At 34.5% G+C, this 15540-nt stretch overlaps 1 protein-coding gene across 2 annotated transcripts; it reads right to left on the bottom strand.

The window, feature by feature from the left end:
• Positions 1 to 3331: 3331 nt before the first annotated feature.
• LOC146929033 (protein SEMI-ROLLED LEAF 2-like) lies at positions 3332 to 11214 on the bottom strand. Of its 2 annotated transcripts, none has more exons than XM_085701135.1 (19): positions 10871 to 11214; positions 10668 to 10742; positions 10108 to 10223; positions 9279 to 9393; positions 9015 to 9143; positions 8821 to 8868; positions 8163 to 8281; positions 7882 to 8078; positions 7497 to 7789; positions 7208 to 7357; positions 6624 to 7109; positions 6395 to 6541; positions 5809 to 5884; positions 5150 to 5277; positions 4858 to 5058; positions 4645 to 4776; positions 4416 to 4547; positions 4002 to 4235; positions 3332 to 3910 (listed from the first exon to the last, which is right to left on the bottom strand). In XM_085701135.1, the coding sequence occupies exons 1-19, from the start codon at positions 11003 to 11005 to the stop codon at positions 3740 to 3742; spliced, it is 3084 nt and encodes a 1027-aa protein (XP_085557261.1). In that variant the 5' UTR covers positions 11006 to 11214; the 3' UTR covers positions 3332 to 3739. The 2 variants fall into 2 exon arrangements, with proteins under 2 accessions (XP_085557261.1, XP_085557262.1); XM_085701136.1 differs by having other exon boundaries at positions 3559 to 3904; positions 10871 to 11213.
• Between the last annotated feature and the right edge of the window lie 4326 nt (positions 11215 to 15540).

The raw sequence follows: 15540 nt of genomic DNA, 5'->3' as shown, positions 1-15540 counted from the left end.
CCTTTAGAAAAATGACCGATTATAATCTCAATTGATTTAAAAACAGTGGAAAATTATTTTCAAGATGTTCTTGATAAATCAAGACTACTCGTTTAATGTTTTAACGGGCTTAACAAAGTTAGAAAAGTGACATAAAAAAAGTAAGGAGACTCCATCGTAATTTTCATAGAAATTTAGAGAAGAAAACATTAAGAATTATTATAATTCAAGACCCGATGAAATAGGATAAACTTAATTATAGTTAGAAAAAATTTCTTAGTAAAAGTTATTTTTGAAGTGTTGGTTTATTTTAGAAAAAACAAAACTTCTAAGAGCGTCCTTTATAAAAAAAACTTCTAAGAGTTTTACCTTTTACCTAAGAAAAAAAACATAAATCTAACAGGACATATTTTAAATCTTGAGTGACCTTCTTAGGTAAAAACTTGACAAGTTCTCTCTCTCTCTCTGTCTATCTCTCTCTCCCCCTCTCCCTCCCTCTCTCTCTCTCTCTCTCTCTCTCTCTCACTCTCAATACACACATGCATATATATACTTCTTCAGTTTTCTTTTTACTTTTTCTTGTGTTGGTGCCATGAACTTTGAGCGACAAATGAGATTGCGAAAGAGTTTGAGTGAGATAAAATTGAGAATATTATCTATGTGAAGACTATTGGGTTTTTTAGGGTCTTTGATGACTAAACGAAATGAAAAGGAAAAAGACAAATTTGTTTGGATGAAAAATTGGTTGAGGTAAGGGCATGCACCTCTCTGTTTTTATATCTACTTCTGTAAGAATGAAATGATGGTTATTTTTATAATTGCTCATTTGCTTACATGTTTCAGAATTTCTAGTTGCCAAGGTGAGTAATGAAGGGAAATCGTATGACATAAAGTGTATACACAGCAGACAAAGCAATACAAATTTCTCTTTCAATGGATCCTTATGAATGAAACATGATCCGGGATCAAATTATTGCCTCTTGAAGTGTAATTCCTTTGTTGTCAAATTTGTGTAACCGGTCACAAGCACCACTCAATTGGCAACACCTTTACTCAGTCCACACAAACAGCCAACTCCACTCATAGTGGTAGCTGCTACGGAAAGGAGCCTTAGAGAGAGAGAGAGAGAGAGAGAGAGAGAGAGGTTGATTAGGGTTTTAGATAACCTAGGGTTTCTGAAGTGGTATATCAGGTTTTTTAGTGACTCTTGCTTCTACACAATGGTTCTATTTATAAAATCGCTTGTGTGCTCACCAAGTCAAAGTGTTGAATGTAGCGAATGAAAGTAAACACACACGCACACGGGGAGAGAGAGAGAGAGAGAGAGAGAGAGAGAGAGAGAGAGAGAGAGAGAGAGAGAGAGAGAGAGAAATTTATATTAGTTTCTCTCACAAACCGAGAGTAGTCTAGTCCCCTTGCACTTCAAGGAATTTTCACTATAACCACTTAAGATTACAAATGCTCAAGCACACAAGCAAGAGACTTCAAATGCTAAATGACACAAGAAAAAGACTTTCTCTGCTCAATCACAACTGAAAAAGACTTCTAGAATCTAACTTAATCAAATAAAAAATTGTTTGGGTTTTACGCTTGATATGCAATCAGAGGTGTAAACCAATAATTCAGTTTATTTTCCTTAAATGTTTATGTACTTTTGAATTTGACTGAGTACGGGCACTTGCAAAAGTTCAGGGAGTTGTTTATTTTCTTCAAGTCTTCAGCTTCTTATATGGAGAGAAATCTGAGAGACGTTGAGAGGTGTCAACGCATAAAATTGAGTCCTTGAGAAACTTAATCCATGACGTTGGAATGTTTCTTGATATGGTTATTGTCATTGAATGGTCATTTGAAATTCCTTTGCTTCAAAAAGAATTATTTGTTTCATTCTAATTGTCTTTGAAGTTCTTTGTTTGTTTCTGCACGTAGTCAGAAGAGGACAAATTGTACTTATCAGAGTCTGATAGCGACCTTCCTTTAAAAGAAGACAAAACTAGTCAGGGTCTTCTAATGTTGACGTGACCTTCAGAGTCTGAGTCATTTGTTGGCTTGTATCCTTCAGAGTTTAGTCCATAATTTTAGCTTCTCTCAAAAATCAAATGCTCTTGAGTGCTCAAAATCTTGTTCTTACAGAACCAAAACTTGATTTAATACTTTGAATTTAATTATATGGTTTTGCATATTTTAACACACATTCGCACTCCCAATTGCTCTTTTATACTTTGTTATATCAAAACTTTAGAGACATTCTACAAAACCAATTTTGATTCAACACGTTGAACTATTTCAAAACTCATTTGTTCACCTTTTATTCTTTACTCTTTACTTTATGTATACTCCATGTGGTCCTACTTATAAGAAACAATTGTTTTTTTAGATTCATTGAGTAATTGATGTATCCAGTCTAGAATATAAATCGTATACATCAATTACTCAACGAATTTAAAATGTCAAATATTTCTTATAAATAAAACCGAAGGGAGTGATGTGTTTTTGGGTAGGTGTTGTCCTCAGGGTGTTTATTTTTGGGTGTTCCGCTTATATACGGCGCCTTTAGGTTGTATTCTCATTTTCACCAATCTCTGTTCGTCTTGAGCGGAGACCCTGGTGGTTAAATAAAATTTGCTGTTTCAAAACAAAAAAAAAAAACGAAGGGAGTATTTACTTGAACTAGGGCTATTCCAAGAAAGTTCTTTTTAAAAAAGCTGGTCATAAGGTTCTTAACATAAACCTTCTTGAACATGGTTTTCGAACAAACCTTCTTTGAAGGATTTCAACCTTCTTATACATTTACAAACTCTGGGAAAACCTTACTCTGAAAATAACACAAAAGAAGTTGTAAGGTTAGGGTATACCATCAAGACAACGAGGATCTACGAAGAAATTTATTTATAGTCTCAAACATAAATCTAAGACACGACTGAGTAGAAGAGGGACTGAATTGAATTTTGAAACTACTCTCTTTCTGAACACTTTTTTTAAGAGTGACTTGTGATACTAAATCACTTAAAGCATATCTAAGTTTTTATGTACTAAGAATAGAGAATTTGAAATGCCTGTAGTTCTTTTTATTTTTTGGTCAAGTAGCCCAGTGACTAAAACTCACATATTTTAAATATGGAGAAATGAGGTATCTGGGGTTCAAACTTCGACCTTTGCATATATTATGCATTGTATTGTCCCTACCAATTGAGTCAAACTCACCGGAACAAACGCTTGTAGTTCTTAAAAACAGTTATTAAAGAATGGTCTACCATTCCTTTACACAATTAGTTTGATATACTGTAACATTCAAGTTCACAAGTGCTTCTTATAAATTTGAATATCTTATGCTGAATTACAATAATTTACTTAATTCATGAAATGACCAAGTTTTGGGTCATTGCAGATCCATATGCAGATTTTTATAACTGTACAAGTATTGTTTTTACAAAATTCACACACCAAAATAGTTGAAGGACAACGAAGATTAGAAAGGCAAAAAAGAATGAAAGAATACGAAGTACACATTCATAAGACCTGTAACCTATGCACACCAAATCAATACAGCTCCGAAAAATTGCAAGGAAGCCGATAAAAGATACACCTCCTTGCTGGAAGCAAATCAATGTATAAGGGACCCAAAACAACACATCGATGCAGCCATAAATATTGTTGCCAATCCGCGGTCAAGAAAGCTGATAATACAACTTTTCCATGGATCTTCTTGTATATCAACTAATGTGAGACAGTTTTATCAAGAAACCATATGTTCTATCATGAATTAACAACCAGCAGCCTTCAGGAAATTATCATATGGACGCGATGCTGGCAGTTGAAAGAAGGCGGCCTGCTGCTGATAAGCTGTGGCACAAAGCATTGGACCGGTCTCAGGCAATGTGGTGGGTGACGGAGCGCCTAAGTTTGAATCCAAGAATGGATTTCCACTCTGCAACTAAAATGGCACAGGAAACAGGAATAAGATATCTCAAAGCAAGAAGAAACACTTGTTCTGAATTTCGAAAGTAAATAAAGTAAAGCAGTACCAAAGGCAAACTTGGCTGAACATTGGAATTTGTGGATTCGTCCTTTTCTTGGTTGTAATCAGGAAGAGGAATCCTGAATGAATTGGCAAGTAATGATTGGGCACCCATGAAAGTGGAAATCTTCTGTTGCTTTCCGGCGAGGAGGTTCTCACAATGGAGAGCCATTTCTTTATATGGCATGTTTGAAGGTGTTGAAACAGAAATCCTTCCTACGTGGTGTGTTGTCTCCAAAACCTGCATATGAATTATCATTTTACGACTCATCATTTTCTAGAATTTTTAGAATTACTTGATGAGGAAATTGAAGAGATAAATGGATGAGCGTTAAGAGAATGTTTTTTCATTTTTCACTATAGCTTAAATAAAATCAAACATGTTATCGGTAGGTACATATCAATGAACAGAAAAACTTACTGAACCCAAAATGTCATCAACACTCAGCAGGCTTAGATTTTCTAAAGGCTGTTGTTGTGCATCGGTACTAGCTTGGCTTTCCAAACCAGAAACGGGAATGTCATCATCAATAGTAAATAATGGAATATCAACCTGCATAATTTCATGTAGGCGACTATACAGGTTAAAATCCGAGAAATATTTTTTATTTTTAACGAAAAATGCGTCTGAGGAGAGCTGTGCAAATTACCATATCAGAATGTTTATCATCCTTTAGTCCAGACTGGTATCCTGTTGTATCAAGAGATAACTGGACTCCCAATGGACAGGCATCATCCGGTGTAAAATTACTAAGAAGCCGTTCTTTTAACACGGACGATTCCTGATGCACAAAAAAATGTAAGTTAATACATTGATCCTGATAAACTAGCGAAACATTAAATGATAAATAAATGTTTGTTACATTTGCAGGTTTTCCTAGACTCTGCACTATCATAGTAGCAAACGATTCATTTGACTGGCTTTCGGTTATTTTTATCGATGAAAGTGCCTTTAAAGCGTCCTCATCATCCTCTTTTGATCCATAAGCTTTACTTGGCTGCCTAACTGTATCAGCAACAGATTGTAACTTGCTGTCATTAACCAGTTGCAGGAAAGGATCAACCTGAAAAGATGCATAAAAAACCATAAGAGATACAAAGGAGTGATTTTATTATATAAAATGCAAAACATTGTACAAAACAAGATGTACATACAGTTTTATCTGTCAATGCCATTTTTGCGATAGAAATGAGAGAGAGGATGTTGTAGGCCTTGGATGTGAAAACAATCATGGATGTTGCTAGTGTAAAGAGAGACCTTCGGCGTGATGCTTGCAGTTTAACTGAAAAAAGAAAGAAGAAGTGTTTCAAAACTAGGCACCTTAACAATGCTTCGCAATTTTAAACCATTTCATCAAAAAGCAACATAAAATAAACATGAATAAACTGTATCTAATATGAGAACATATGCCATGATAAATAAAATATATGCTGTATAACCTACAGTTCTATTTGGTCGATTATGTAAGGAATAATCTGATGAATTTTGTATATCATGGAAAATGTTAACTGCCAAACTTCCCTGTTAAGTATATTACATCATGCGCCGCATTAGACTTTTTCCGTGTATGTGAGAGCTTAGTCTACTTTTTAATTTAATAAATTCCTCCTTTCATTTAATTTCCGTACTCTATCAGTTTTCTTTCCTTAGCACTAAACCTTCCCTTGGAAGGAAAAAAATAGGAACAAAGTCATTTGATTCTAAACATGGGTTCATAAGATATCCATATCATATGTCGCGGATATTGAGCTGTCATTCTTACAAAAAACATGGTAACATACAAACATTAAATAATATGGATTCGAGACTCTACCGTTTTCATTGAGAGAAATGCTCCTCAAGGAAAATGCCAACTGAAAACTTTGAATTAGAGCCTCATGAGAAGAATTCTGCAGGAGCCAAAGCATACAAGTTATGAGGATAAGATAAAGATAAACTTAAAAATATATGTGAGATATGAATGCTTTTGTGTGTGTGTGTGTGTGTGTGTCACATTTTTATGGAAATGGAAATTCTTGAAGTAACATTAAAATTTATAACTTTGATTTTGACCGTTGATATAACTTGCAAGTTATTGTATGAGTAAATTATCTGAGGTTGATTTTAATCTTAAGACAACTTTATGAATAATCATCTACACTATCTATCACCAAGGACGCAGGTATAAGAATCATTCTCAAATAAATTGAAATAACCGAAATAAATTAAATAACCGCAATAGGAAAATATATATGTTAATGAGGCGATTTTTATTCTGTTAAAAGTTAAATTTTCAAACTTTTATCAGAAAGTCGGTAAACTGAAAGGACTGTGTTAAAAATCGGTCAACTAGTCCATACAAGAAAACAATTTTCTCATTCAATGTATACATGGTAAAATATCAAGAATTTTCACATTACCTTACTCCGAGCAACTAGTAAGACAAGGCTGTAGGTATGAGCAATTGCTTCGAAATTTTCAGGTGTATTCAGAGGATAGATTGACTGAACCCAAATTGATGATAGCAAAAGGGTAATCTGATGACTACTCAGCCTAATCGGTAATACCTGTGACATGGTGATGGTGTTTGATTGAGAAGTTATATTGTTATTAAAATAAAATGTAAAGTAAAATAGTGCAAATACATACCTGTTTTTTAGTTGTAGCATCTTCTTCAACAATTACGGATACTTGAGGCCTCTTCACACTAGTTACTCGGCTGTAACTTGACTTCAATCTATTCATCATAGAAGGGTTATTAACCTTTGTGGATTCAGTGCTCGTCAAAGCAGGTTTTCTTATACTAGCGGTCCGACTATAACTTGACTTCAATCTATTAAGAACGGAGCTATCATTGCTCTTTCCATCTAAAACACTATCTTCTTGTATGGAAAGTTGCTTCTTCTCCAATTTCTCAAAGAGTGCAGCTGAAGAGGAAAATACAGAGACATTTCTCGAGAGCATTCTTTGAATATCAGTTGCCTTTGCCAAGGGAGGATTTGAAGAAGAAGGTTGAGGACAAACTGACGATGGCACAAGGACAAGAGAAAATATGCGATGTGCACCCACCCTGGTTTCATGGTCTGCATGGACCATTGCCAGGAGTAACTGATGAAATAATGCCTCAGGGAATGCCTAAAGAATAGAGTTTTTCAAGTTCACAGAAAAAATGAGAAAGAAAGAAGTAAGGAAATATTACAGTTATTACGAATCAGGAAATTTAAGTAACTTGCCTTGTTCTGATACGACAAATTCGGTATAGATGCAACTATTTGAGAAGTTCTATAAACTGCAGCAATCAAGGTTCTTGCCATAACTGTAATATTAGACATGTTTTCTAACAACACGGCCATGGTATCGAGAACAGGACCTGCATCTGAGATCTGCATAACATTATAGCCAGTAGCCATTAATTAACATATCCAAGATTCAAAGCCAAATCGCCATCCAGAACTACATGCTTATCTGGTCAGTTACACTATTAACTAAAATGTTCATCTTAAAAGTTGGAATTTTTGTCACCTTAATTGTTAACTGTACGAGGCATTCATCTACTTCGGTTCTATATTTTTGGTTCCATTGTATTACTTCGGACCCTAAGTTCGAATCATCAAGAGAGCAGTGTATGCTTTTCCGCAAGTGTCTCATCATATCACTCAATGCACCGATTATAGCCACCGATTGCTGAACTCTTGTTTTTTCGGCAAGATGGGTAATAACACCGACAATATCAAGTTGCATATTAGGATTCTTTAAGACATTCTTGTGATCAAGGTGCTTGACTAAAATGGATAGTAACAAGTGTGTATTCTGTCCTGTAAATTGCGAACCAAATTTCAAACTGTTTAGATAGGATATAGAAACATTGACAGGAATCTGATCTCAAAGCACTATAGAAAATAAATACCAGCATTTTCAATAATAGATTGCATGTCGAGCAAGACAGATAGGGCAAGCCCGTGTTCTGGAGACCAGAGATTGGTATTATCAAAATAGCGGAACAAGGATTCCAGGACACGACGTACAGTTGTACCTTCCTTGGCTAACTTAGCCATATTTAGTATGCAAACTCTTGACCAAAATCCAGGGTTCGTGGCATCTTCCCTATGGAGGAGAAATGAAGTTAACATCAATTATAACATACGAGTAACTCAAAACAAAAGCTAATATAACAAGAAGGACAGTTACATAGGCACGTTGAGTTCTCCTTTGGCATTCACTACCATTCTCCACGAATAACGCGTAGAATTCCCATTTTGAGAATCTTCCTTGATATCCCCATAGTTTTCCAAAACAACCGAAACAACCTGAGTTAACAAGAGATGCAAGCTGTCAAATGAAAGAAGTATACGGGAGGGTAAGACAAGAGGTAATTGGAAGTGGTATACGATGTTTGGAAACGATTTTAGTCAATAGAGGTGTTTATCTCTCACAATCAGAATGTAATATAATGAAAGTTATCGAAAATAAGTTAAAAAGGGCAACCCAGTGCACTAGAGCTCCCGCATATGCAGGGTCCGGGAAGGGGTCCCACCATTTGGTGTATTGTACGCAGCCTTACCCTGTTTTACACAAGAGGTTGTTTCCAGGACCTGAACCCGTGACCTTTTAGTCACATGACAACAACTTTACCAGTTGCGCCAAGGTTACCCCTCTATCGAAAATAAGTTAATCATGAAGAAAAAAAAACAAGATGAATTTCTCCACTAAACACCTAGTTTGAGGTCAAAGAAAGTTCGCTGATTCGAGAAGTACCAAAACACTAAAATCAAGCACTAATGTGTTCTTTTCTCCGTGCGAAATGACTAATACCTTAAAGGAAAATGTAAACAGATCAATAACTTACATTGTCAAATTCAACTGAAATATGAGTGAATTCTCCCATGAACCAAACCTGTGAAACAAGAAAAGAATCTTATCAATTTTACATCAGCAATAACAGTAGCCTTTTTCAATGGGGTCTTTGGCGCATCAATTGGATTTGTTGCAGTTTGACTTGATAGCCATATCGCAGACATGATAAAGTAGAAATCATATTACCATTGACGATAGGACTTGAAGTCCGGAAGCTCGCAAATGCTGTACTTTTCCATCATCTCCCATTTGTTGAGCTAGATGGCAAAGTTTTGAAATGAAACTGTCTAAATTAAACATATAAGTACCATCCCTCTGCACAAATAAAAGAATGATACAAGATCAAACTTCCATGCAAAAAAACATACAATGTTGTAAACATTTAACTACTTTGTAAAGAGTGAACTAGCTTCAAACTCATAAACTGAGAACCTACCAAAAATTCCCCACCTGATTGTTCACAAAGTCAAACAAGGTTTGGCATCCTAAAATCTGCACTTCGTCTTGCCGCGATTGATCAAGAAGAATTTGAATGATGCTAAGCAAGCTACTTGCAAACAAAGGCCTGCCACAATAGTGTTCTGATAAATCATACGCAATAAAAATGGTTTTAATCGTAATAAATTGAAAAATCAGCTTCTGTTGTTTCCTTAGGTTACTGTTTTTCAAATGGTTGCAAACCAAAGTAAACTTAAGCCTATAAAACAACCAAGCTCTTACACTTCTAAATAAATACATTTCCTTCATATATGATAATGTAAACTAAAAAAACATCACATAATATTTTTTTCCTAATCCTCGGGTTCCCAGTGAGAGAGGGCCCTGATAATCCGGAGTTCGGCCTGAAGGTAAGTAAAGTTTGACCAATAACTATTCCAGTCAGGAATAAATACATTTCCTTCATATATGATAATGTAAACTAAAAGAACATCACATAATATTCCTAATCCTCAGGTTCCCAGTGAGAGAGGGCCCTGATAATCCGGAGTTCGGCCTGAATGTAAGTAAAGTTTGACCAATAACTATTCCAGTCAGGATTTGAACTCGGGTTCTTCCGAACGATCTCCTTAATTGAAGCTCATTAACCGCTTGATCCTAATCACTTGATTAGCACATCAAGTCATATAGGATACTAATTAGATACTTACGATGATAAAACATATGATGCTGACTATCAATTAACCATCAAATTTTATTAATTTTTAAGTTTGCAATTACAAACTAAGATCCCTACTTATTATATCAACATACTGATAACTATGATGAAAAAAGAACTCACATTTGATCTCTACAAGAAACCAACAACTTCCTATAAATACAAATGACAACTTTCACAGCTTGATAATTCTCAGTCCTCAACTCCTTATAACATCTTTGCTCAAGATAGCTTGTTATCTGTAAAAACAACCAAGGGCAACACAGTCATTTTACAAATATCAGTAAGTAAAAAAAAAAAAAAAACAATTTTGGTACTCTTGATTTGTGGCGTTGTGATAAGTGTGACTACAATTATTGCCCCTAGGGTTATTCAACAAGGAGTGAAAACCCAACTCGATTCCTCACAATTTTCTAATGGCACAATTCGGTGCCAGACAAAAATTAAACTCAAATTAGTCCGTGCGAGGATAAATTAGTCCCTGTATCATTATGTTAGAGGGACTAATTTGTCCGAAGTATGAAAATGTTGTTGAGTAATTTGGGTATTTTTTTCGTCAAGGATTGAATTGAAACACAAGAAAATTATGAGGGACTGAATTGGGTCTTGCTCATAAAAATAAAAATAAAAATTATAGTTCCAATTCCAATTCCATTTTACAATCAATACAATTCATCACATACCTTAGGAACACGAAGAGGATTTTTCGATGCATACTCGCATAACTTGCTGATCTTACGATCATTAGGTTCTTCTTCCTGTTACAACAACATGATCATCATCATTATCATTATTGTCATCATTGTGATTATAAATTTCAAAACTCTAAATAACATTAAAATTACAAATTATTGTACACAAATGAAATAAGTTATTATCATTCTACCGGCGTGCGAGGGAAGATATCAGCGAGCAATTTCTTGTAACGTTTAATAGGATGTCTTGATCTTTCCCGCAATGCAGGACAAAAACAACATAAACTGCCGCAAACAGGCCAAATGTTACGCGAAATAACGCTCATTTTCTTCAAATTATGAATGTAAATGTAATATTACAATATCAAAATTATATATTTTTGTGATTGTTACGTGAAATTGGAAGATGAAAAGTTAGAGTAATGAAATTTGCATGGAAAGGAAAGAGAGAAGAGAATAGCAAGCATGCGCGATATAGCAGCGTTGAAATGAAAGGCTCTCAGAATACGATTGATTCCTCTCTTTCCTTTCGTCTTTTTTTTTTGTGTTGTTTGTGTTACATTTATAGTGTTTCTCTTCTTGATTTTTTTGGAATGCATTAAGACAGCTTTTTCTTTGGGACGACACCTCACCACCTTTCTCCTCTTTTCTTTTCTTCCCTCTTGCCAACAACCTAAACACCCAACTTTCAAATATCTTTTCCAATATTTTTTTTAAGGATCTTTTCCATATATATATGTGTGTGTGTAAAATTTAATATATGACAACTTCGATAATTCTTTTTAAGAAAATCGTATTACAAAATTGACCGTTTGATTGAAAGATATTACTTCCTCCGTCTCAAATTATATGACGTTTTGACTATTTCGCATGTATTAAGAAATGTGATTAATTTTGTATGTAAAATAGATATTACGAACTGTTTTACAAAATTGTCTTTAATAAATGACATGAGAAAGACTTGACCAAAATATAAAATAAAATGGCATGAGAAAGATAACTTAAAGAAGGGTCTTGCTAACCGGTGTCTTCAAGACAATGCTTAAGGAATCTACAATTAGAAATTTTGTCTTGGAAATATAAGATGTTACTTTTGATCAAGTAATGATTACACAACTTTTTCATAAAAATTTACTTGTTTTGGATGTTTAACCATTACCCTAAGGGCACTGGTTACGATTCTCCATTAAAGAATTGAAAGAAGAAAGAGTAATAAATACTTAAGGATGTAATAAGAAAAGTAACATTAATGTTTCATTGATATTGTAAAACGACAAATAATTTGGGACGTAGGGAGTATAATATAGGGAAATGCTAAAGAGTTTCCATAGGACATTGGTTAAGATAATATAAATATAAATATTGCATTGGAAAATGGTAAAAATTAATGAATTTGACTTTTTAAAAGTTGGAATATTGTTGAATCCAATGTAACTCTACTATTTTTGGTTTCCTTAACAAGCGCTCATACTCTATGGGCACTTATTAGCATAACCCTATAATTAAATTATGTTTATAAAATTTGACATTAATCAGAAATCATTTGATATGCTAACGAGATAAATCAAAATTGACCTCTTATGAACTTTGAAAAAACGAGTTAATTTTGATATATCTTAATTATTGACATATTAAATAATTTACGAAAAACATGATTTATGTTATAATATTTTTTTAATCCAATAGTTGGTTTTATAATAGTTGGTTTGATTGTGCAAAGCAGTTGAGTTGAGTAACTGGTTTTGATTGCAGAAATTAGTGGTGGTTAGGGTTCTTTGAATCCCCTCTATTTCATTATTGGATTAAATACTTGCAATTATCTGTTATGTTATAATGATTCTATTTAAGTGATGAGTTTGTGGGATTGTTACGTCCCTCCAGCTGTCAAGTTCATGATAATGGTTATACGCGTGCTATGGTATAGTGTCTTCAATCCTATAAGTTCGTACACCTTTGTAAGGTTGTTAAAGTGGGTCATTACTCTTGCAGTGGTAATTGAAACATAAAAGAATTGGTTTTACTAAATTGTCATCTAAAGGCTCCAGCTTCATCTATGAATCTTAGAAGTTCATCACATACCCTCTCTTACCTTAGTAGTTCTACAAACAGGCAGCCCTATCTCATCTACTTGACCAAGGGGAAAGAATCAAATTTAGTATGCAACGTTGGGAAAAGTATGACCATGAAGCCTTCTATTTCTAAGTCAATTGATTGTCCTAAGTATGTCACACTCCATGGCACCATCAAAAGCATTAAGACACTTGCATATAGAGATTAAATAGATCTCATAAGATAATTGAATAAAAGACTTATATTTAAAATATCTAACAAACAAATAGAGGTTCATCTTAGAAGCCTACCCAATTAGTGTTTAATTACTCCTGATAACTAAAGACAAACTACAAAAGAAATAAAACATACTCTAGAGAAAAAGGCTGAGGAGAAACTCCTCCTTTGATGCTCCTGGTGCTTGCCTTCCTCTTGAACCGCTTGTTCATAATGAATAATTGTTAATGAGAGAAGTTGTGTTTATAGGTTGAATTCCCAATGGGTTTGGGTGAAAAACTGGGCTTTTTTCCCCAAACTTGTAGCTGAAAACAATAAAATATATGCATGCCTCGCGCTTGGTGCTCAAAACAGTGAACTGTTGTGCATACCTGGGGTGCACAAGATGATGTCAAGGGGATCACAGCACCTTTTCCCAACGCTTGTTTGCCTTTTTCTTCGTCTTTTTTAGTGCTTTAATTTCTTTCTTGAAACTTGTCTTGGAACTTAGAACATAATTTCTCCACTTTGTAATGTCTTCAGAGGCCTCTTGAATCTTCATCCATATTCTTCTTATCTCTTCATGTGGTGATTTTTTTTGTCGAATTACATGATTTTTGCAATGAATTTCATCAAAGCACCTAAGAATGGCTTGGATTCGAGAAAAGTAGAACTACAAGACTCAATTTGAAAACATTACAAAAAAATCCAATAAACCATCCACAATTGTTATATAATTGCTCTATTTTGGATCAAATCATAACTAAAATGACTGAAAAATATGTTGAAAATAATGTAAGATGATTTATCATCACAACCCCACACTTAAATTGTTGCTTGTTCTCAAGTAACAAAAGGAAAGAAATTTTAAATTCTGTATACTTTTCAGAGAAAACATACATTTTCGAAGTCGTTGCTCAGATCATCATCTCGTCCTATTTTCAGACTTGACTAAACTGACCACTTTCATGCAAGCGGGATAGGCTTAGAGAAAATAATTCATATTCCCAGCCACACTCTTTTCCAAGATACACATAGGTACCTCCTAAAGCCAGTAGGGTTGGTCACGGCATTTTCTCAATCTAGTCGTCACATGAATGTACCTTGCTATGAATTTGAAACAATTCTAAACAAACATTCAAGATCACACTATTTACACATTTTTTAGGTCTTTCAGGATTGTAACGTGACTTAGGTTAAGGTGTGATGACAGTGCATCAACATTAGTTATTTAGTCATATTTAGGTCTTTATTATAGCATTTAGAGAGTCAACTGCAATGATTCATGGTGAAATCAAGCCAAAACAGGAACAAGAGCTCAAGAGAAGAAACTTCAAGAAACCAAGGAAAATTGCCTAAAACTCAAAGCATCGTGCCACGTTTGGTTATATTCGTGGCACGTTGAAGGAAGCGTGGGACAAAGATTCATCTCTGGAAATTTCGTGGCACGAAGCAACATGCAACGTGCCACGATGGTTGATTTTGTCTGCTGCCACGTAGGATTAATGAAGCATCGTGCCACGACCAACCCGCAACGTGGCACGATGATGGGCTTTTCTGAAACCCTAATTTCTTTCTATAAATATCCAGCTGCTAGTAAGGGTTTTGGGACTGATTATTATTGCGATTTTGAGCACTAAGGACGACAGGAGACCAAGGAACGAGCCCTGAATCTCATACCAACACCCCGTTGGTTAGATTTATGTATGTTTTCTCTTGTTAATACTTATGATTGTTTAGCTATGAGTAGCTAAACCTTTAGTTTGGTTAAGCCATGATGAAACTTTTGTAATATATGATTTTGTAGTTGAACTCTCTCTATTATCAATGCTATTCAGTTTTTATTCAGAATTACTTGTGTTTATTGCTTTTCATGTTATCGTTTTGTATGACTACTAGCCCTAGCTTCTTGCAATCACATGAATCGATCTTAGGAATTGAATGACTATTAGCCCTAGCTTTTAATCCAGAAATAGTAATTTTGTTTAACTCAACACTAGGAACCTAGAGATAGGAAATTGAGGGTTATGATACATGAATTAACGTTCCAATATTGCTTCCGCGGTTATTCAATCACGTTAAGAGATTAATAGGGTTATAACTTAGGAAAGGACTTTGATGCGAGGGATTGATCAAAGTCACTTAGTTAATTTATCGTAAAAACTGAGTAGTAATTGAGAGTAGAGATAGGTAGACTTTTTCATATAAAGCATTAGTGGATTCACCGGCTTAACCATTCATCTCAATATAATTTTCTTTCAAATTCTTTCTACCTTAATCAACTCTGATTAAAACCAATCTTTACTGCCTAGGGCAACAAAATACAAACTTTACACATCCTAACATATAACGCGCTTGCTATAATTGAAATTAACACAGTCCTTGTGGATCGATATTTTTACTATTTCGATAGTTTTTGGTACACTTGCCAGATATCTATCAAGTTTTTGGCGCCGTTGCCGGGGACTGTTGATTTGTTTCAACAAGGCAATTACGTTATAATTTAGGATTTCTGCAATTTTATTTTTCTGTTTTTAGTTTCAATATTCATTTGATTACTTTGTATTGTGCAGTGCTACTAAGGTATTTGCTGTTT

The sequence above is a fragment of the Medicago sativa genome, chromosome 4 (genome assembly GCF_051527215.1).
Source record: "Medicago sativa cultivar Bolivia chromosome 4, Bolivia_mono, whole genome shotgun sequence".
In the NCBI taxonomy this organism is placed as follows: Eukaryota; Viridiplantae; Streptophyta; class Magnoliopsida; order Fabales; family Fabaceae; genus Medicago; species Medicago sativa.
This window is presented reverse-complemented; position numbering and strand designations above follow the sequence as displayed.

Excerpts from the sequence above, each read along its gene's own strand:
- LOC146929033 (XM_085701135.1), bottom strand. The coding sequence starts at position 11,005 with ATGAGCGTTATTTCGCGTAACATTTGGCCTGTTTGCGGCAGTTTATGT. Across the intron at positions 10,743-10,870 it reads ATATCTTCCCTCGCACGCCG|GAAGAAGAACCTAATGATCG; the intron begins GTAGAATGATAA and ends TTGTTGTAACAG. Across the intron at positions 4,236-4,415 it reads TTGATGACATTTTGGGTTCA|GTTTTGGAGACAACACACCA; the intron begins GTAAGTTTTTCT and ends ATTCATATGCAG.